Source organism: Hyla sarda, chromosome 6 (genome assembly GCF_029499605.1).
Source record: "Hyla sarda isolate aHylSar1 chromosome 6, aHylSar1.hap1, whole genome shotgun sequence".
NCBI classification, from domain to species: domain Eukaryota; kingdom Metazoa; phylum Chordata; class Amphibia; order Anura; family Hylidae; genus Hyla; species Hyla sarda.
Window position 1 is genome coordinate 106,045,677 of NC_079194.1, and position 21,921 is coordinate 106,067,597.

At 44.0% G+C, this 21,921-nt stretch overlaps 1 protein-coding gene across 3 annotated transcripts in view; it reads right to left on the reverse strand.

The window, feature by feature from the left end:
• UBA3 (ubiquitin like modifier activating enzyme 3) overlaps window positions 1-19,355 on the reverse strand; it is a 57,417-nt gene extending 38,062 nt beyond the window's left edge. The window contains exons 1-4 of one of the 3 annotated variants that reach the window (XM_056524582.1): window positions 19,205-19,347; window positions 19,058-19,096; window positions 11,573-11,693; window positions 8,025-8,105 (exon numbers count right to left, since the gene is read on the reverse strand). In XM_056524582.1, the coding sequence (XP_056380557.1) occupies window positions 8,025-8,105; window positions 11,573-11,693; window positions 19,058-19,096; window positions 19,205-19,257 (294 nt within the window). In that variant the 5' untranslated portion in view covers window positions 19,258-19,347. Of the gene's footprint in view, window positions 1-8,024; window positions 8,106-11,572; window positions 11,694-15,715; window positions 15,735-19,057; window positions 19,097-19,204 lie in introns of those variants that run through there. The other 2 variants (XM_056524583.1, XM_056524585.1) reach the window with 2 other exon arrangements.
• Between the last annotated feature and the right edge of the window lie 2,566 nt (window positions 19,356-21,921).

Below are 21,921 nucleotides of genomic sequence, written 5' to 3' on the forward strand. Positions count from 1 at the left end.
AGGGTGCCAATAATTTTGTCCAGCCCATTTTTGTAGTTTGGTGACATTATGTCCAACCTGCTTTTTTCCCTTCCTTTTTTGGTTTAGTTCCAATACACACAAAGGGAATAAACATGTGTATAGCAAAAAACATGTGTTACTGAAATCCTTTTCTGTGAGAAATACTTCATTTTCTTGAATAATTTCAGGGGTGACAACATTTACGGCTATGACTGTAACTGTTAGTACATTTACGTTACAAAGGTATCACTATGTTTTAGCAGTGGAAGTGGCAGGGCAGGATTTGTGGTGTCACTTTCCCTTTCTCTGATCATCCTTTCGTCAGATCAAATTCCGCATTGTTAATGGGTCAATGAAAACCCATTAACATCAATGTTTAGGTTTGTGCAACGGAATCTGAGCGCAATTCTGCACGCAAAAATGTTGTAGTGTCAGAGACAATAAATGGCCACTTTATTAGAGACACCTATATAGTAGCATGTTGGACCTAACATGGTCTTCAAAGCCACAATAATTTGTCATGTTTGTTGCTATGGGGACTGAATTGCTTCTCACAGTTGCCCCAAATAAATGAAGGGCCTGACGTGTTCTAACATTCTGTTCATCTCAGAAATGCTCTATAGCAGTGGTCTTCAACCTGCGGACCTCCAGATGTTACAAAACTACAACTCCCATCATGCCCGGACAGCCGTTGGCTGTCCGGGCATGCTGGGAGTTGTAGTTTTGCAACATCTGGAGGCCCGCAGGTTGAAGACCACTGCTCTATAGGATTAAAGGGGTACTCCGGTGAAAACCTTTTTTCTTTTAAATCAACTGGTGGCAGAAAGTTAAACATATTTGTAAATTACTTCTATTAAAAAAATCTTAATCCTTCCAGTACTTATTAGCTGCTGAATGCTACAGAGGAGATTCCTTTCTTTTTGGAAAACTGATGACATCACGAGCACAGTGCTCTCTGCTGACATCTCTGTCCATTTTAGCAACCATGCATAGCAGATGCAAAGCAGATGTAAGCTAAGGGCAGCATGGTGGCTCAGTGGTTAGCACTGCTGCCTTGCAGTGCTGGGGACTTGGGTTCAAATCCCACTAAGGACAACAATAAATAAAGCATTATTATAATGACGTCAGCAGAGAGAACTGTGCTCGTGATATCATCAGAGTGCATTCCAAAATGAACAGAATTTCCTCTGTAGTATTCAGCAGCTAATAAGTACAGGAAGGATTAAGATTTTTTAATAGAAGTAATTTACAAATATGTTTAACTTTCTGCCACCAGTTGATTTAAAAGAAAAAAGGTTTTCACCGGAGTACCCCTTTAAGTTCTGAGGCCTGTGAAGTCCAGGGAAACCAGGAAAACCCAGCTGTCATGTACCTGGAAGCAATACTATGTGTCTTGTGACATAGTACATTGTCTTGCTTCAAACGTCTGCTATGAGGGGGGATGAACTTGGTCTATAGAAATGCTGAGATAAGCCCTACGGTCCAAACGTCCATCATGTTCATCTATTCATGCTGCTTGTGACAAATTCTGACCCTGCCATCCAGAACTGGATTCATCTAACCAGGCAAAGTTCCTCTCCTACTCTGTGATCTAAATTTTGAGCACTGCTGCCCACAGCTTAGCTGTTCTATTTCTGTAGACAGGGGTGTGGAAATTTTATAAAAACCTACTTGTCCACGGGACTAAAATGGAGCAAAATCTACTTGTCCCTCATGACGATCCACCTGTCCGGGCCAATTTCGCTTTTACGCTCTAATTTTTTCCTCCTCGCCCTATAATAGCCATAACTACTTACTATAATGATACTTTTTAACCCCTTAAGGACTCAGGGTTTTTCCACTTTCGTTTTTTCCTCCTTACCTTTTAAAAATCATAACCCTTTCAATTTTCCACCTAAAAATCCATATTATGGCTTATTTTTTGCGTCGCCAATTCTACTTTGCAGTGACAGTCATTTTACCCAAAAATGCACGTCGAAACAGAAAAAAAATCATTGTGCGACAAAATCAAAGAAAAGACGCTATTTAGTAAATTTTGGGGGCTTCCGTTTCTACGCAGTGCATATTTCGGTAAAAATTACACCTTATCATTATTCTGTAGGTCCATACGGTTAAAATGATCCCCTACTTTTATAGGTTTGATTTTGTCGCACTTCTGGAAAAAATCATAACTACATGCAGGAAAATTTATACGTTTAAAAATGTCATCTTTTGACCCCTATAACTTTTTTATTTTTCCACGTACAGGGCGATATGAGGACTCCTTTTTTGCGCCGTGATCTGAAGTTTTTATCGGTTTGATTTTTGTTTTGATCAGACTTTTTGATCACTTTTTATTCATTTTTTTAATGGTATAAAAAGTGACCAAAATACGCTTTTTTGGACTTTGGAATTTTTTTGCGCATACGCCATTGACCGTGCGGTTTAATTAATGATATATTTTTATAGTTCGGACATTTACGCACGCGGCGATACCACATATGTTTATTTTATTTATTTTTTTACAGTGTTTTATTTTTTTTTATGGGAAAAGGGGGGTGATTCAAACTTTTATTAGGGAAGGGGTTAAATGACCTTTATTAACACTTTTTTTTTAAAAAATTTTTTGCAGTGTTATAGGTCCCATAGGGACCTATAACACTGCACACACGGATCTCTCATCCTGATCACAGGCGTGTATTAACACGCCTGTGATCAGTGTTATCGGCGCTTGACTGCTCCTGCCTGGATCTCAGGCACGGAGCAGTCATTCGTCGATCGGACACCGAGGAGGCAGGTAAGGGCCCTCCCGGTGTCCTGTCAGCTGTTCGGGATGCCGCGATTTCACCGCGGCGGTCCCGAACAGCCCGACTGAGCAGCCGGGTCACTTTCACTTTAGAAGCGGCGGTCAGCTTTGACCGCCGCTTCTAAAGGGTTAATACCGCACATCGCCGCGATCAGCGATGTGTGGTATTAGCCGCGGGTCCCGGCCGTTGATGACTTCATATCGCGGGAGCCGGCGCAGGACGTAAATATACGTCCTGCGTCGTTAAGGGGTTAATTTTTCAATAACATTCTCTGAACCCAAAAAAAAATATATTATATATATATATATATATATATATATATATATATATATATATATATATATATATTTAGGGAAGTGAAATTGAAATAGTAAAAGATAGAGATGAGCGAACTTACAGTAAATTTGATTCGTCACGAACTTCTCGGCTCGGCAGTTGATTACTTTTGCTGCATAAATGAGTTCAGCTTTCCGGTGCTCCCGTGGGCTGGAAAAGGTGGATACAGTCCTAGGAGACTCTTTCCTAGGAATGTATCCACCTTTTCCAGCCCACCGGAGCACCTGAAAGCTGAACTAATTTATGCAGGATAAGACATCAACTGCCGAGCCGAGAAGTTCGTGACGAATCGAATTTACTGTAAGTTCGCTCATCTCTAGTAAAAGATAATTTAGCAGATTTGGTGGTTTTCTTTTCTGCGCCATTTACCTTGTGGCCAGATAACATGTTAGTTTTATACTTTAGGCGCCTGGTTACAGCAATACCAGATTTGTATCGTTTACATCATGTTTTACTAATTCTGGACTTTTTCTAATTTTTTTAATTGCCATTTTTAACCCCTGTAGCTTTATTTTTTTCCGCATACCAGGCTGTATGAGGGCTCATTTTTTGCGCCATAATCTGTTTTTTGTATCGGTACCATTTTGGTATTGATCTGACTTTTTAATAGCTTTTTAACTTTTTTTTCTGGGATATTATAAAAATTGAAAATCTGTAGTTTGGTATTTTTTTACATTTACCATACGGGATACATAATGTTATATTTTAATAGGTTGTACAATTACGCACGAAGCGATACCAAATATGTTTATTTTTATTATGTTTGCATGTTTTTATATAGGAAAAGGGGGTGATTTGAACTTTTAACATGGAAGGGGTTAATGCAGTAGTCTTCAAACTGTGGCCCTCCAGATGTTGCAAAACTACAACTCCCAGCATGCCCGGACAGCCAACGGCTGTCCTGGCATGCTGGGAATTGTAGTTTTGTAACATCTGGAGGGCCAAAGTTTGAAGACCATTGGGTTAATGTGTGTCTTTCAAACTTTTATTAAAACTTTTTTTTTTTTTTTTTTTACACTTATATGAGGAATCATTAGATTCCTCAGACAGATGAATAGATTCTATTGAACTCTATTAATCTGTGTGCTCTGTGATCCATTGATAGAGCCTGGTCCAGCCAGGATCTATCAATGACAGAGCGGGACAGCAGGGAACAGAGGTAAGTCCTCCGGCTACCTCTATAGTGGATCGTCCCCCCCCCCTGCGATCGCGCTGCGGGGGGGCGATCCACCCCACTAGCCCACCAGGGAGCATTCACATGTCCCTTTAGCTGCCGCTGTCAGCTTTGACAGCGGCGATCTAAAGGGTTAATAGTCAGCCGCAGCGATCACCGCATGCTGGCTATTAGCGGCGGCCCCCGGCTACTGAGAACAGCCGGGGGCTGCAGAGTATGGAGCGGGCACGAGTCCGGAGCCCGCTCCATACTCCCCTGTGAGCGCCGCAAGCATCTCCCCGTGCAGACGTGCCTCCTCCCCTCAGCTCTCCGAAGCTACAGCTGGGGGGAGTGAAGGCAGAGGATGCAGGTCTGCACGGGGAGCAAGAAGCCAAGAAGACAAATACACAGCTTCTCATCTCCCCTGCTCTGCTTCGGAGGACACAGGTTTTTACAGTCGGGGGCTGCAGAGTATGGAGCGGGCAGGAGTCGGCAGCCCGCAGACTGCAGAGGTCCGGGCGACTTGTCAGGTCCGGCCCTGCTTGCCCGAAGCCGGGCTAAGGGCCGGACAAATTCACCTGCCCGGCGCCCGGAACTGCTTGTCCCGGGCTTCGGGCGATAGGAATTCCACATCCCTGTGTAGGATAGCAATGGCCCCAGAAAAGATCATCTGCTGTTATACCCCATCCGTGCTAAGGAACAGCGAGTTCTGCATTAGCAAATGTTAGGGAAACTGCAGCTGAATACAACACTAATATCCAACTGACTGTGCACCTGTTCATCAGAATGATTCCTGACATCCTCCTCTGACACCTTTATCAGTAAATTGTTGACATCCACAGGATCCCCTTTTCCTGGATGTCCTTCCCCATTCAGACTACTGCACAAGAAAATCCCACAAGGTGAGTAGTAGTCCTGGCCAGTCTAGAACAGATAGTAGGGATCGACCGATTATCAGACGATATTCACGATTTTGGACGTTATCGGTATCGGCAATTACACAGGCAGGTGGAGAGAAATGGATGGCAGCGGCGGTCTCTGGCACCGCAAAAGCCGCTGCAGTTCATTGATTTAAAGCGCCCGCTTTAAATCAATGATCTGCAGCGGTGTCGCGGGGGGGGGGGGGGGGGGGGATGGGGGGGAGATATATAGCCGATAACCTATACCGGAATATCGGTATAAGTTATTGGCTATCGGCCCTAACCTCCACAGATTATCGGTATCGGCCCTAAAAAATCGATATCTGTCGATCCCTAACCGATAGTCAGGCATTGTTTGATCACTTGGATTTTATGCAGCATATTTGGGGCCCTCTGTCTAATTTCCATACAGGGAAGCTCCGATCATGGAAGGGTAGAGGGCTTTAATAAAGAGGCCATTCAGTGTACCAAAAGATACTGACTCTCCAATGCATTCTACATGTATCATCCTCAATACTGAAACATTGATCTCTATCCATCATTTGTCCAATATTCATTATTTCACTAAACATCTGGAAGCTGAGAAAAATCAATAGAAGAGATTGTTCATGAGAAAAGCGGAATCATGTACATATAAAGGTCACATCTGCCTTCACCCTGTACGTTCAGATATTTAACATCCTAATAACATAGTACATCCTATTTTAAAGCACTGACAAAATAGTTTTCAATATAGAGAACAGACGCCCCTTATAACATCCTGACCAAATTAGCCTCGCTAATAATTCCGGAGGTAGGAGGAGTATTGTCTAACAAGGGGAATAGGAATCTGCAGATAATGCATTATCCTCCTAATGCAGTCTTACTAGAGCAATCGATCCCACCACAACCAAGGGCAGTCTGCAGCTGTGGGAGAAACAAATTCCCCATGGTAGCCTCCACTGTCATCCGCCTTAAAAACTACAAAAAAAAAAAAAAAAAAAAAAGCTACAGGGAATTTGATCTCTGTTGCTTCCATGTTTGAAGCAGATATTATTGAGCTCACCACATGGTAAGAGAGGATTGGATATAATGCACTTCCTCAAATGAATATAGTATTTTGGACAGATCAGATATACTGTGTTCTGCCAAATGCAGGTCCTGAGCATTACACAGATTTTTACTTGTGTTTCTTAAAAGGCGTATACTCTGCCACTCAGCGTTTGGAACAAAATGTTCCGAACACTTAGAGCCGGCAGCTAGTGGCATCATAGCCCCACCCCCTCATGACATCATGCCCCGTCCCCTCAATGCAAGGCCCTCCCATAGACTTGCATTGAGGGGGTGGGGCGTGACACCATGAGAGGGAGGGCTATGACATCATGAGCTCCCGGCACCGGCATTTTGTTCCAAACGCTGAGCGCTTAAAGGGGTTATCCAGGAAAAAACTTTTTTTTTTTATATATATCAACTGGCTCCAGAAAGTTAAACAGATATGTAAATTACTTCTATTAAAAAATCTTAATCCTTTCAGTACTTATGAGCTTCTGAAGTTAAGGTTGTTCTTTTCTGTCTAAGTGCTCTCTGATGACACGTGTCTCGGGAACCGCCCAGTTTAGAAGCAAATCCCCATAGCAAACCTCTTCTAAACTGGGCGGTTCCCGAGACACGTGTCATCAGAGAGCACTTAGACAGAAAAGAACAACCTTAACTTCAGAAGCTCATAAGTACTGAAAGGATTAAGATTTTTTTAATAGAAGTAATTTACAAATCTGTTGAACTTTCTGGAGCAAGTTGATATATAAAAAATTTTTTTTTCCTGGATAACCCCTTTAAATGTCTGTCTCGCCTCTATGTCTCGACTTAGCATTAGGCATATTACTAGTAGAGATGAGCGAACTTACAGTAAATTCGATTCATCACGAACTTCTCGGCTCGGCGGTTGCTGACTTTTCCTGCATAAATTAGTTCAGCTTTCCGGTGCTCCGGTGGGCTGGAAAAGGTGGATACAGTCCTAAGAAAGAGTCTCCTAGGACTGTATCCACCTCTTCCAGCCCACGGGAGCACCTGAAGGCTGAACTAATTTATGAAGGAAAAGTCAGCAACCGCCGAGCCGAGAAGTTCGTGATGAATCGAATTTACTGTAAGTTCGCTCATCTCTAATTACTAGGAATAATCAGCATGTGGTATATAACTAGGAGTATTCTAATGGTATTTTAGGTCTCTTCTGACACCATCTTTGTGGTTTTATGCCCACAAACCAGCAGAACGACATGCCGACATATACTGCAGTGTAAGGCGAGGTTTTTTAGCCAAAGTCAGAAGTGGATATAGTAGGAAGGAGAAGTATAAGTCCTTCCTTTATATTTTCCATTCCTCTTGTATACACTTCTGGCTTTAGCTCAAAAACTGCAGTGGGGGTTTTCCAATTAGTACTCAATGGATCCAGTGCAGTAAACATCGAAATACCATTCAGATGGGTTGTTGATATATTTCATAAAATTAGACCTGAACATACACGAAAGCAGCAGAATCCCATTGAAGTCAATGAGAGGGTGCTGGAAGGTGGAATCCCAGCAGAATAACCTTGTGGATATTCTGCAGGAATTCTTCATAGTGTGAATGGGACCTTACTCAGTTTATCAAACTCCACACTATTGTATAGACCAGTTTTTCCCAACCAGGGTGCCTCCAGCTGTTGCGAAACTACAACTCCCAGCATGCCCGGACAGCCAAAGGCTGTCCGGGCATGCTGGGAGTTGTAGTTTCGCAAAAGCTGGAGGCACCCTGGTTAGGAAACACTGGTGTAGACCATATAAACTTATTAAAAACACACAAAAGAAAAATTACCAGATTTTTAAGAAGTTCACACCCCAATCCCCCAGCTCCAACAACCAGTATTTTACAGGTTTCTAAGAGAAACTGTAGAGACTGGGGAAAAAAAGAGATACATTAATACAGAGATTATTATTATAGGTAAAAAACTACAACATCTATTCAAAGACCAAAGAAAACATGATTTATTACAGGCAGCCTTACACTACACTAATGCCATTCATCCTAACATGTTATGGACGTCTATCAAGACAAACTCAAGTTGCTTTTTTACAGAAGATTGTGTTATGTACATAGATCACTTTATATACTTTGTATGTTTGAACAAAAGTAACAGGTCACTGTGACCACTAAGTCTACTCCTGTCTACACAACCTGACACTTTTGTTTTATTAACAGAGAAAAATAAAGGATAAAGGATAGGGAATACAGTAAGGAGCATGGCCACATTTGCAACATTTTATATACCCTCAATGTATCTAAACTAAAAAGAAAAAACTACTTTGTAATAAGGCTGGGTTCACACTACGTTTTGTAACTACGGTTCCCGTATACGGCTGGGAGGAGGGGTGGGCGGGGCTTAATCGCGGCGTCCGCACTCAGCCGTATTCGGGAACCATATTTAATGCATGTCTATGAGACGACCGGAGTGAATCGCAGCCTCCGGTTGGCTGCTTTTTCGTCCGTATGCGGTTTCGGCAAAAACGTGGTCGACCGCGTTTTTTTGCCTGCGGTCGGAAAACCGCATACAGCCGAAAAAGCAGCCTACTGGAGGCTGCGGTTCACTCCGGTCGTCTCATAGACATGCATTAAATACGGTTCCCCTATACGGCTGAGTGCGGGCGCCGCCATTAAGCCCCGCCCCCCCTCCTCCCAGCAGTATACGGGAACCGTAGTTACAAAACGTAGTGTGAACCTAGCCTAACTCAAAATCTCCAGCTCTTTAAAGGGATACTCCACTCCTAGACATCTTATCCCCTATTAAAAGGATAGGGGGATAAGATGTCTGATCGTGGGGGTCCCACCGCTGGGCCCCCCAATCTCCCCCTGCAGCATCTGGCGTTCAATTAGAATGCTGGCTGCAGCACCACGCCCCTTGTGACATCACACTATGCCCCCTCAATGAAAATCTATGGGAGGGGGCATGGCACCCATCACGCCCCCTCCCATAGACTTACATTGAGAGGAAGGGTGTGAAGTCACGAGCCTCCGACACCGCATCGCTAGTCATCCGGCACGGAGTGAAGTTCGCTCCATGCACCGGATGACTGGGGTGCCGTAGGAAAGATTGCGGGGGGTCCCAGCGGCGGGACCCCCTATGATCAGACATCTTATCCCCTTTCCTTTGGATAGGGGATAATAGTGTCTAGGGGCGGAGTACCCCTTTAAATATGTCTACACAGTTTAAGGGTATGTTCACACGTACAGAATCAGCTATGATTTTTTGCAGGGAAAAGCCACAGCAGATTTTGTTGATGTTAATGGGTCCACAGCAAATAAATCTTACACTACTACTGCAGATTTGTTGTGGACCCATTAAAGCCAATGAATAGCAAAATACACTGAGGAAGCCACATATTTTTAGTACATTTTTTCAGCGTGTTTTTTGCCAATGTGAACATAACCTTATGCATACCTATGCCTACATACACACTATTTGTAACCTGATCTTACCGTCACACTCCCTTACACAGGATGTAAGGGACAAACATACAAGTATCAAACTACACAAAGGAATGTAGTCGGTGACCATGGTGACACATACAGTCATGGCCCTAAATGTTGGCACCCCTGAAATCTTTCTAGAAAATGAAGTATTTCTCACAGAAAATGATTGCAGTAACACATGTTTATCCCCTTTGTGCATATTGGAACCAAACCAAAAAAGGGAGAAAAAAAAAATAAGCAAATTGAACATAATGTCACACCAAACTCCAAAAATGGTCTGGACAAAATTATTGTAACCCTTTCAAAATTGTGGAAAAATAAGATTGTTTCAAGCATGTGATGCTCTTTTAAACTCACCTGGGGTAAGTAACAGGTGTGGGCAATATAAAAATCACACCTGAAAGATAAAAAGGAGAGAAGTTCACTTAGTCTTTGCATTGTGTGTCTGTGTGTGCCACACTAAGCATGGACAACAGAAAGAGGAGAAGAGAACTGTTTGAGGACTTGAGAACCAAAATTGTGGAAAAATATTAACAATCTCAAGGTTACAAGTCCATCTCCAGAGATCTAGATTTGCCTTTGTTCACAGTGTGCAACATTATCAAGAAGTTTGCAACCCATGGCACTGTAGCTAATCTCACTGGGCGTGGACAGAAGAGAAAATTTGATGAAATGTGGCAATGCAGGATAGTCCAGATGGTGGATAAGCAGCCCCAAACAAGTTCCAAAGATATTCAGGCTGTCCTCAGGGAGTATCAGTGTCAGCGCGAACTATCCGTCGACATTTAAATGAAATTAACGCTATGGCAGGAGACCCAGGAGGACCCCACATAAGAGACCTAAAAAAGCAAGACTACATTTTGCCAAAATGAACTTGAGTGAGCCATAATCCTTCTGGGAAAACGTCTTGTGGACAGATGAGACCAAGACAGAGCTTTTTGGTAAAGCACATCATTCTACTGTTTACCGAAAATGGAATGAGGCCTACAAAGAAAAGAACTCAGTACCTACAGGGAGGTTCAATGATGCTTTGGGGTTGTTTTGCTGCCTCTGGTACTGGGTGCCTTGATTGTGTGCAAGGCATCAGGAAATCTGAGGATTACCAACGGATTTTGGGTCACACTATACAGCCCAGTGTCAGAAAGCTGGGTTTGCATCCGAGATCTTGGGTCTTTCAGCAGGACAATGACCTCAAACATTATGTCAAAAAGCACCCAGAAATGGATGGCAACAAAGCGCTGGAGAGTTCTGAAGTGGCCAGCAATGAGTCCAGATCTAAATCCCATTGAACACCCATGGAGAAATCTTAAAATTGCTTTTAGGAAAAGACGCCCTTCCAATAAGAGAGACCTGGAGCAGTTTGCAAGGGAAGAGTGGTCCAACATTCCGGCGGTGAGAGGTGTAAGAAGCTTATTGATGGTTATAGGAAGCGAATGATTTCAGTTAATTTTACCAAAGGGTGTGCAACCAAATATTAAGTTAAGGGTGCCAATAATTTTGTCCAGCTCACTTTTGGAGTTTGGTGTGATATGTCCAATTTGCTTTTTTTCCTCCCTTTTTTGGTTTAGTTCCAATACACAGGGGTGCCAACATTTAAGGCAATGACTGTACATCTGTATAGGAGCTGTATACACAAAATAATAGGATACTTTTAATGAATTAGTCGACTACCTGTTATGTATTGCTATTGCTCCTCTCCATAGAATAACCATTATATTACAGTAGGTTACGTTACCTTCCAGCTGCCAGTCTTGCATTGGTCATGCTGGTTACTATATAATAAATCAGACTGGTATAATAAACAGGCAGAACAAAACATGACAAAAAGCAATAAAGTGTTATTCAACATCACTTGCAAAGCTACAAATACATGAATGTAAATGTGGGGTTCTCACTTCGTTGCTTGGTTCGAACTCGGGGTGTGTGAAAGGTCCTGATCGCTCGAGGAACTTCTTAACATGGTTCCAGCGACCTTCCCAGTCTCCAGTCTCCCCACACCCAACATCCACAGCCATTCTGCATAGAACACAGTACATTTCACTGACATTTGTTCTACATGGACATGAACTTTACATCAGAGGTTCTCAGGCTGCATTGACCCCCACCACATACATCCTGACGTATTACAGCTGAGGAGCTCACTTACCTACCATTCGCTTATAGTGAGGAGGAAGCCTTAAAAGCGAAATTCAAGAATCATTTGGTGACAAGGTGATTGGCAGTTTTTTACCCTGTAACAATTTGCATAGCTAAATTGTGCAGCTGCAACATCACAGATAGTGGGCAAAATCACTGCTAAGATCAATCATAAAAACAGGTCCTGGCGCTGGGTCCTAAGTAGCTCTATTCTAGTAGGACTTAGCAGTCAGTAAAAAAAAAATATTATTCCACTACAACCATGTTGTAACCTTTAGCTTTCATGCCCTATTTTATAGTAAAAGGCCATTACTGCGGACAACCCACGATTCTCAAATCAGGGAGGGGCATACGTCTCCAAGCACCTCATGCCAATGAGCTTGACTGAGCCCTGCTGCCCATTTATGCTGGTGAAACAGTAAGGGCTCGTTCACACTATACAATTACAGGGTGGAATCCTGTGCAGATTCTGCCTTGCAGCACACTCCCATTGATGCTAGGGATCGACCGATATCGTTTTTTTAGGGCCGATACCGATAATCGATGGAGGTTAGGGCCGATAACTTCTAACGATATTCCGGTATAAGTTATGGGCTATTTATCCCCCCGCGACACCGCTGCAGATCATTGATTTAAAGCGGGCGCTTTAAATCAATGCACTGCAGTGGCTTTTGCGGTGCCATAGGCCGCCGCCACCACCTGCTTCTCTCCCCCTACCTGTCAGGGTGGTCCAGGCCATCCTTCCTTCCTGTAGTGTCCGGTGGCATTCCGGGTGGAGGGTGGTCCTTCTTCTCCGGGGGTCATCTTCTCCTCTCCGGGCAGGCTCTGGTCTAGTAACGCAGCATAGATGCCGCTGCGCAGTGACGCCCGTGCGCAGCGATGCACCTGACGTCACGGCGTCTATGCAGCGTACTATGCCGGAGCCTGTCCGGAGTGGAGAAGAGGACCCCCGGAGAAGAAGGACAGCCCGGACCGGTTCACCCTCCACCCGGAATGCCGCCAGACACTACAGGAAGGATGGATGGCCCGGACCACCCCCATTACGGGTAAGTTAAATATTTTTTATTGACTCGGAGGGTGGGGGAGGGGGCGGTCGCGGTGCGGCGGGTCGGGGCGGGGGGCGGTCGCGGTGCGGCGGGTCGGGGGGGGGACGGGGCGGTGCATTATCGGCAAGGTAATTGCTGATACCGATAATTCCCAAAATCGTGATTTTCAGCCGATAATATAGGCCATACCGATAATCGGTCGATCCCTAATTGATGCAGTGGCTTTTTCTCTGCTCAGTATACATAGTCGAAGTTCTGCAACAGAACTAGAAACAGGAATTCGGATTCCGGGTGAATATTGAACATGAATCCCGTAGTAAAAGCTCTAAAAGTAAAAAAAAAAATTAATAAATAAAATAAATAAATAAATAAATAAAAAAGACTCGGAGCTTACTTCCACAAATTTTGCTGTAAATAAGCACCGATTCCACATCATTGCTCCATCTGGGTCAGTGTTCGGCTAGCTCCTCTAACAAGTGTTCATCTCAGAAGCTGGATGGAGATCGGACCAGAAGAGCCAAATGGGGAGCAGCGCCAGGTAAGGCTGGGTTCACACTACGTTTTCTCCCATACAGGAGCGCATACGGCAGGGGGGAGCTAAAAGCTCGCGCTCCCGTATGTGCTCCCGTATGTCATTCATTTCAATGAGCCGACCGGAGTGAAACGTTCGGTCGGCTCATTTTTGCGCCGTATGCGCTTTTACAACCGGACCTAAAACTGTGGTCAACCACGGTTTTAGGTCCGGTTGTAAAAGGGCATACGGCGCAAAAATGAGCCGACCGGACCGAACGTTTCACTCCGGTCGGCTCATTGAAATGAATGACATACGGGAGCGCATACGGTCACATACGGGAGCGCGAGCTTTTAGCTCCCCCCTGCCGTATGCGCTCCCGTATGGGACAAAACGTAGTGTGAACCCAGCCTAAGTATGGTTTTCTTTTTAACTCCTGCCCCAGCACCACAGTACTTATTCTAAAACACTTGATAATCCCTTTAACCCCTTAAGGACCAAGGACGTACCGGTACGTCCTTGGTCCTGCTCTCCTGATATAACGCTGGGTTACACAGTCATAGTGAAGCCAGGACCCGCCTCTAATAGCGCGCAGCGCCGATCGTGGCGCCACGCGCTATTAACCCTTTAGCCGCACGCTCAGAGCTGAGCCGCGCGGCTGAAAGTGAAAGTTGCCGGCTAGCTCAGTCGGGCTGTTCGGGATAGCCGCGGCTAATTGCAGCATCCCGAACAGCTTACAGGACAGCGGGAGGGCCCCTTCCTGCCTCCTCGCTGTCCGATCGCCGAATGACTACTCAGTGCCTGAGATCCAGGCATGAGCAGTCATGCGGCAGAATCGTCGATCACTGGTTTCCTATGAGAAACCAGTGATCAATGATGAAGATCAGTGTGTGCAGTGTTATAGGTCCCTATGGGACCTATAACACTGCAAAAAAAAAAGTGAAAAAAAAAGTGAATAAAGATCATTTAACTCCTCCCCTATTAAAAGTTTGAATCACCCCCCTTTTTCAATAAAAAAAAAAAAAACAGTGTAAATAAAAATAAAAATAAACATATATGGTATCACCGAGTGCGGAAATGTCCGAATTATAAAAATATATAATTAATTAAACCGCTCGGTCAATAGCGTGCGCACAAAAAAATTCCAAAGTCCAAAATAGTGCATTTTTGGTCACTTTTTATACCATTTAAAAATGAATAAAAAGCGATCAATAAGATCTATCAATGCAAAAATGGTACCGTTAAAAACTTCAGATCACGGCGCAAAAAATGAGCCCTCATACCGCCCCATACACGGAAAAATAAAAAAGTTATAGGGGTCAGAAGATGACAATTTTAAACGTATTAATTTTCCTGCATGTAGTTATGATTTTTTCCAGAAGTCCGACAAAATCAAACCTATATAAGTAGGGTATTATTTTAATCGTATGGACCTACATAATAAAGATAAGGTGTCATTTTTACCGAAAAATGTACTACGTAGAAACGGAAGCCCCCAAAAGTTACAAAACTGCGTTTTTTTTCTTCAATTTTGTCGCACAATGATTTTTTTTTCCGTTTCACCGTAGATTTTTGGGCAAAATGACTGACGTCATTACAAAGTAGAATTGGTGGCGCAAAAAATAAGCAATAATATGGATTTTTAGGTGCAAAATTGAAAGAGTTATGATTTTTTAAAGGCAAGGAGCAAAAAACGAAAATGCAAAAACGGAAAAAACCCCGGTCCTTAAGGGGTTAAAGGAAAACTGTCAGCTTGCTCTCCCCGCACTTACCAGTGGTACTGGCTGGTTGTGCTGTGGACACTGATCAGTTTGATGCCTACCGTGCCCGGATCCTCCCAACCGTTCGGCCAATAGCTTTTGTTTTCTGTATATGCTAATTAGGTGCTAACTGGCACAGGTGGCGTAACTGGCACTGCAGTGCCGCCCAGCTCATCAATATTCCTCTTCATTACAGAGCGGGGAGAAAAGGGAGAGGCGAAGGGAGGGGAGGAATAATGATGAGCTGGGCGGCGTTGCGGGCGAGTGGTGCTGACGCAGAGTGCCAGTTACGCTGCCTGTGCCAGTTAGCACCTAATTAGCATATACAGAAAATGGAAGATTTCGGCCGAACGGCGAGGCGGATCTGGACATGGTAATCATCAAACTGATGAGCGTCCCTTAGGTAAAACATTTTATGCAAAGCTGCTGCTTGCACAAACATCTGCCACCTTTGTACACCCAAAAACTAAAGGGGTACTCCGCCCCTAGACATCTTATCCCCCTATCCAAAGGATAGGGGATAAGATGTCAGATCGCCGGGGTCCTGCCGCATGGGACCCCCGCAATATAGCAAGCAGCACCCACCTGTAACTGCTTCCAGAAGCGCTGGAGGATCTCAGGCTAATTCCTCCCGACCACGGAAGATCGTGACGTCACTACTCCGCCCCCATGTGACGCCCCCCTCTAAAAAGATCATGAAGAAGAACAAATACTAAGGAAAAGGCCAACATAACAGCCAGTCCACAGTTTGTTTTCCTGTGTAGACCATATCAGTCTTTACCGTGTCACCTACTGTAAACTACAGAATTACATTAGCGTCTACTGGATCCCTTCTGGAGGCTCTCGGACCCTTCCTCATCATGTTTTGCTCTTCCAATTCCTCTGTATGTCCCTCTATAAGGGTATGTTCACACGAGCGGATCCCAAGCGTGTATTATGCTGCCTGATCCGCCGTTGAAGGACCGCTGTATCCTGCCTTTACAGGTGCCTGCTCGGAGCGGCAATACGCCACTACAAGCAGACACACTGAAGCAATGTGCGAGTCGCTGCGCATGCGCAGTGTACTCACACACATTGCAGCCGCCCCCCCCCCCGCTCTATGAGCTAGGCCGAGAGCTGCCGCGATGTGTGAGTATACTGCGCATGTGCATGGCCACTCTCACATCGCAGTGTGTCTGCTTGTAGCGGCAAATTGCCGCTCTGAGCAGGCACCTGTAAAGGCAGCATACAGCGGTCCTTCAGCGGCGAATCCGCAGCGTAATACGCGTTGGGGATCCGCTCGTGTGAACGTACCCTAAGGCTGGAAAAATCCCTTTAAGGTAGAGTCACAAATACCACATCAGAAGTGTATTTCATGTTGCAGATCTGCTACGAGCCAGACACACAAGGCTATCCAGCAGCAGATCTGTGTGTGCAGTAAGGTTTGGAGGTTGGGCCACGCGTCACAGTAACTAGAGACAGAGAGCTTGCTCTAGTGACTGACGGCGCACTAGGATCAGCCTCCATCCTTATTGCACACACAGGGCTGAGGCTGGGTAGCCCTGTGTGTCTGGCTTGTAGCCGAACCGCAGTGTGAAATATGCTGTGGATGTGGTATGTGTGACCCTTCCCATAAAGTTATTTAACACATCGCCATGACATGCCAAACGTTTAGATTGCACTGGGTCTCGGTCCTGCGATCTGAGTCTCCTCTGTGAGTGTGACTAATACCCAGTGGGCATCAGTGTGCTTCACTCCCTGGACAGATGCCAGATCCGGTGTGATCTAAAGTTTATAGAAATTACAGTAATGCTTTTCTTTTTTTGCAAGAGTAATTTTCTAGTGTATAAATGTTGGTTCACCTACCGCAAACATTTCCTGTACATGGTGCTGTATTGCCACCAATTGGTTTACAAATGCTGATGTTTGTTCTGCTTTAATATCTTAGGTTTAAAGGGGTGCTGCAGCCAGAACTAACCAATCCCCTATCCACAGGATAGGGAATAAGTAGCTGATCGCGGGGGTCTGACCACTGGGGCCCCCTGTGATCTCCTGAACCTCTACACGTCACACGCTCCATTGAAACATATGGAGTGCGCGCCATCCAGAGATAGAGGACACGCGCTCCTGACTGAGCGGGACAAGGTCACATTAAGGAGATCGCCCAGAAGCCCCAGCAGTTGGACCCCCGTGATCAGCTTATTATCTAGGTTAATTCTAGCTGCAGTAGCATTTTAAGTATGTTCGTAGCTTTCATTCCTCACTGTCCCACAGAGGGAGAATTCATATGCTGTGTTCAAAATGTACTCTGTGTCTGCCCAGACCCAAAACATGGCAAGTAGAGATGAGCGAACTTACAGTAAATTCGATTCGTCATGAACTTCTCGGCTCGGCAGTTGATAACTTTTCCTGCATAAATTAGTTCTGCTTTCAGGAGCTCCCGTGGGCTGGAAAAGGTGGATACAGTCCGAGGAGACTTTCTGAAAGCTGAACTAATTTACGCAGGAAAAGTCATCGACTGCCGAGCCGAGAAGGTCGTGACGAATCGAATTTACTGTAAGTTCGCTCATCTCTAAAGGCAAGTGTGAGGCTAGATTCACGGTTTGTTTTTTTCGGACCCGTACGGACCCTAAAAATGTCGGAGTGCAACTGACACCGCTGGGTCCTGACGGATCCTATTGACTTGGAAGGGGTCTTCCAGGGTTCCAGCATTTTACAAATGAGTGGGGGAAAAAAAATAAAAAATAGGACATGCAGCATTTTTTTATGCTCCATTCCTATCTCTATGGCAGACAGGGATCTCTTTAGGGGAGCACGCCGGCAGTGTGAACAAGCCCTTACTTTAGAATCCACCAACTAGCTACACACAATGGTAGAGATTTATCAAAACCTGCCCATAGCGACCAATCAGATCTCTTCTTTCATTTTTCACAGCCCTTGTTCAAAATGAAAGAAGCAATCTGATTGGTTGCTATGGGCAACTCTGCAACCTTTCTAAATATATACGCTGTACAAAACGCATATATATGTAGTCTACAGATACTGTATTTTGCATACAAAGCCTAATGCTTGCTGCACATTTCTGGCATAAACAATGGGGGAGTGGTGCAGTTGCCCATAGCAACCAATCAGATCGCTTCTTTCATTTTTCACAGGTCTATTTAAATATGGAAAAAGCAATCTGATTGGTTGCTATGGGCAACTGCACCACTCGTCCTCTAAACTTGTTTTGATAAATCTCCCCCAAATTTTTTTTTGTCTGTGTGTTGGTAATGGGTACTTGCGCCAAATGTATTAAGTGATCGCACACAATAAGATAAATATGGTGCGAGTACACTTTATATATATTTTTTTTTATTAACCCTTCAGCACACATAAAACCACATAAAAAAAGTACTTAGGCCGGTCACTTTTTTACACCGGAAAAAAAAAAAAAAAAGGCTCTAAACCTATTGATAAATTCCCCCCCAGTAAATGTATCCATAGACTCCCTTTACAAAAGCGTCACCTTGGCATCAACCTGTGGCTGTCAGGCTTTTCCAATACTACAACTCCCATTGTGCCCTGACAGACATGATGGGAATTGTAGTTTTACAACAGCTGGACAGCCACAGGTAGGGGAAAACATTACTTTTAAATAAAATATCTAAGAAGTATATACTATACAGCAGTATTTCCTAACCAGGGTGCCTCCAGCTGTTGCAAAACTACAACTCCCAGCATGCCCGGACAGCCGAAGGCTGTCCGGGCATGCTGGGAGTTGTAGTTTTGCAACAGCTGGAGGCACCCTTGTTGGGAAACAATGCTATACAGTGTGAACATGAGGTGGGGAGGCCTGATGATTGACAGGTGAGGTAGCCCCTCCCCTATCTAGAATCGCGGTGATGCTATGGCCTCATTGTTGTTTTCCTTCTCCATTCCTATCACCTCCCCTGTGCCAGCACTAACTTGTCACACAGCTCTTCTATCCGCCTTCTTTTCTTCTCCCTAAAAGAGAGAGAGAGAATAAAAGAAGGGTTTGTAGTGCGCTCTCCTGGCCTGAGACACAGGGGGGAGAGGGAGCCGGGGACCCTGACTGCACACACAGATACTCACGGCTCTACAGCATCCGCCATATTTGCCTGAGCCTCTCTCTTCCCACAATGCATCGCCGCGGGGAGGCGTGGTCAGCGTAGACAGGCCTGAAGATGCTGTCGGCCGCGGTGCTCGCGCGCGGGCCTTTTTTTTTTCTCTTTCAATAACTTTATCGCTAACGTGACATGAAGCATTTGCAGTAGTAGAGCAGTGTGCCCTCAGAAATACTGCGCATAGGAAACTGCTGCAACTAGAAGTCGTTATGGCTCGGAGTTATCTGCACAACAGTGATATCGTTCATAATTCACTGAACAAGAGCCAGCTGCAGCGCCCCCTATAGGAACTAATTCACAGTCATCCCTATTAAGCGTGCTGGGAATTGTAGTTTTGCAACATCTGGAAGTCTGTAGTTTGGAGAGTAGAGATGAGCGAATTTACAGTAAATTTGATTCGTCACGAACTTCTCGGCTCGGCAGTTGATTACTTTTCCTGCATAAATTAGTTCAGCTTTCAGGTGCTCCGGTGGGCTGGAAAAGGTGGATACAGTCCTAGGAGACTCATTCCTAGGACTGTATCCACCTTTTCCAGCCCACCGGAGCACCGGAAAGCTGAACTAATTTATGCAGGAAAAGTCAGCAACCGCCGAGCTGAGAAGTTCGTGACGAATCGAATTTACTGTAAGTTCGCTCATCTCTATTGGAGACCATTGGCCTATATGGACAAATGTACAATAAAAAAGGTATTACAAGATACTGCAACTACAGATGATTTTGCATCACTGGACTAATACGGCTACTCCTAATATCTCTCTCTCTCTCTCTCTCTCTCTCTCTCTCTCTCTCTCTCTCTCTCTCTCTTCTTAATCCTTCTAATAATTATCAGCTGCTGAAGTTGAGTCATTCTTTTCTGTCTGGCAACAGTGCTCTCTGCTGACATCTCTGTCTGTCTTGGGAACTGCACAGAGTAGAAGAGGTTTGCTATGGGGATTTGCTTCTACTCTGGACAGTACACGAGACACGTGTCATCAGAGAGCACTTAGACAGAAAACTCAACTTCAGCAGATTATAAGTACTGAAAGGGCTAAGATTTTTTTAGAGAGGTCATTTACAAATCTGTTTAACTTTCTGGAGCCAGTTGATATATATATATATATATATATTATATATATATATATATATATGTTTTTTCCTGTAGTGGTATATAAGTTATCACCTATCCAAAGTATAGGGGATAAATTATAGATTACGGGGGTACCAGCGATCTTCTGGACGGGGCTGCAGCAGTCTGCAGGAAGTGCATGTATCTCTATGGGGCACATGGAGGGGGCGTGTCGGCCGCCGCATCATGCTGGGACTGAATGCCCCCTTTGCTGCAGACTGCTGCGGCCCCGTCCGGGAGATCGTGGAGGCCCAACGCTCGGACCCCCTGCGACCACTACAGATGTCCTTTAACAGGGAAGTGGAATACCCATAGAGAATAATGGAAATGTAATATTTGAATTAAAGACAAAACTATTTGACATATCTAATAAATCTTCATCAGACATATTCTCTAAACTCTGTGATATTGTTTAATATTTAGATTAAGTGGAATTATCACTGTTTTCTGCAGAATAACAAAATTGAATGCCCATAGACTATAATGGGAAGCCAAATTTGATGTGAAGTCTGTTCCATTTAACATATTAAATAAATCTTTTTGCGGGCATACTCTTCATATTCAGTGGGATTATTTAAAATTGAGATTGGGTGGGATTATGATTTACCACAAGTGTTCCCAGGGTAGAGTAGCACATTGTAAAATGAAAATTACCTGGGATTATAGCTGTTTTCTATGAAAATGCAAAGGCGAATGACAAAATGGAATGCCCATAGACTATAATGGGAAGCGAAATTTGATGTGGAGCCTGAACCATTTAACCCCTTAAGGACCGGGGGTTTTTCCGTTTTTGCATTTTCGTTTTTTGCTCCTTGCCTTTAAAAAATCATAACTCTTTCAATTTTCCACCTAAAAATCCATATTATGGCTTATTTTTTGTGCCACCAATTCTACTTTGTAATGACGTCAGTCATTTTGCCCAAAAATCTACGGTGAAACGGAAAAAAAAATCATTGTGTGACAAAATTGAAAAAAAAACGCAGTTTTGTAACTTTTGGGGGCTTCCATTTCTACGTAGTACATTTTTAGGTAAAAATGACACCTTATCTTTATTCTGTATGTCCATACGATTAAAATGATTCCCTACTTATATAGGTTTGATTTTGTCAGACTTCTGGAAAAAATCATAACTACATGCAGGAAAATTAATACCTTTAAAATTGTTATCTTCATTTTTCCGTGTATGGGGCGGTATGAGGGCTCATTTTTTGCGCCGTGATCTGAAGTTTTTAACGGTACCATTTTTGCATTGATAGGACTTATTGATCGCTTTTTATTCATTTTTAAATTATATAAAAAGTGACCAAAAATGCACTATTTTGGACTTTGGAATTTTTTTGCGCGCACGCCATTGACCGAGCGGTTTAATTAATGATATATTTTTATAATTCGGACATTTACGCACGCGGTGATACCATATATGTTTATTTTTATTTACACTGTGTTTTTTTTTTATTGGAAAAGGGGGGTGATTCAAACTTTTAATAGGGGAGGAGTTAAATGATCTTTATTCACTTTTTTTTTCCACTTTTTTTTTTGCAGTGTTATAGGTCCCATAGGGACCTATAACACTGCACACA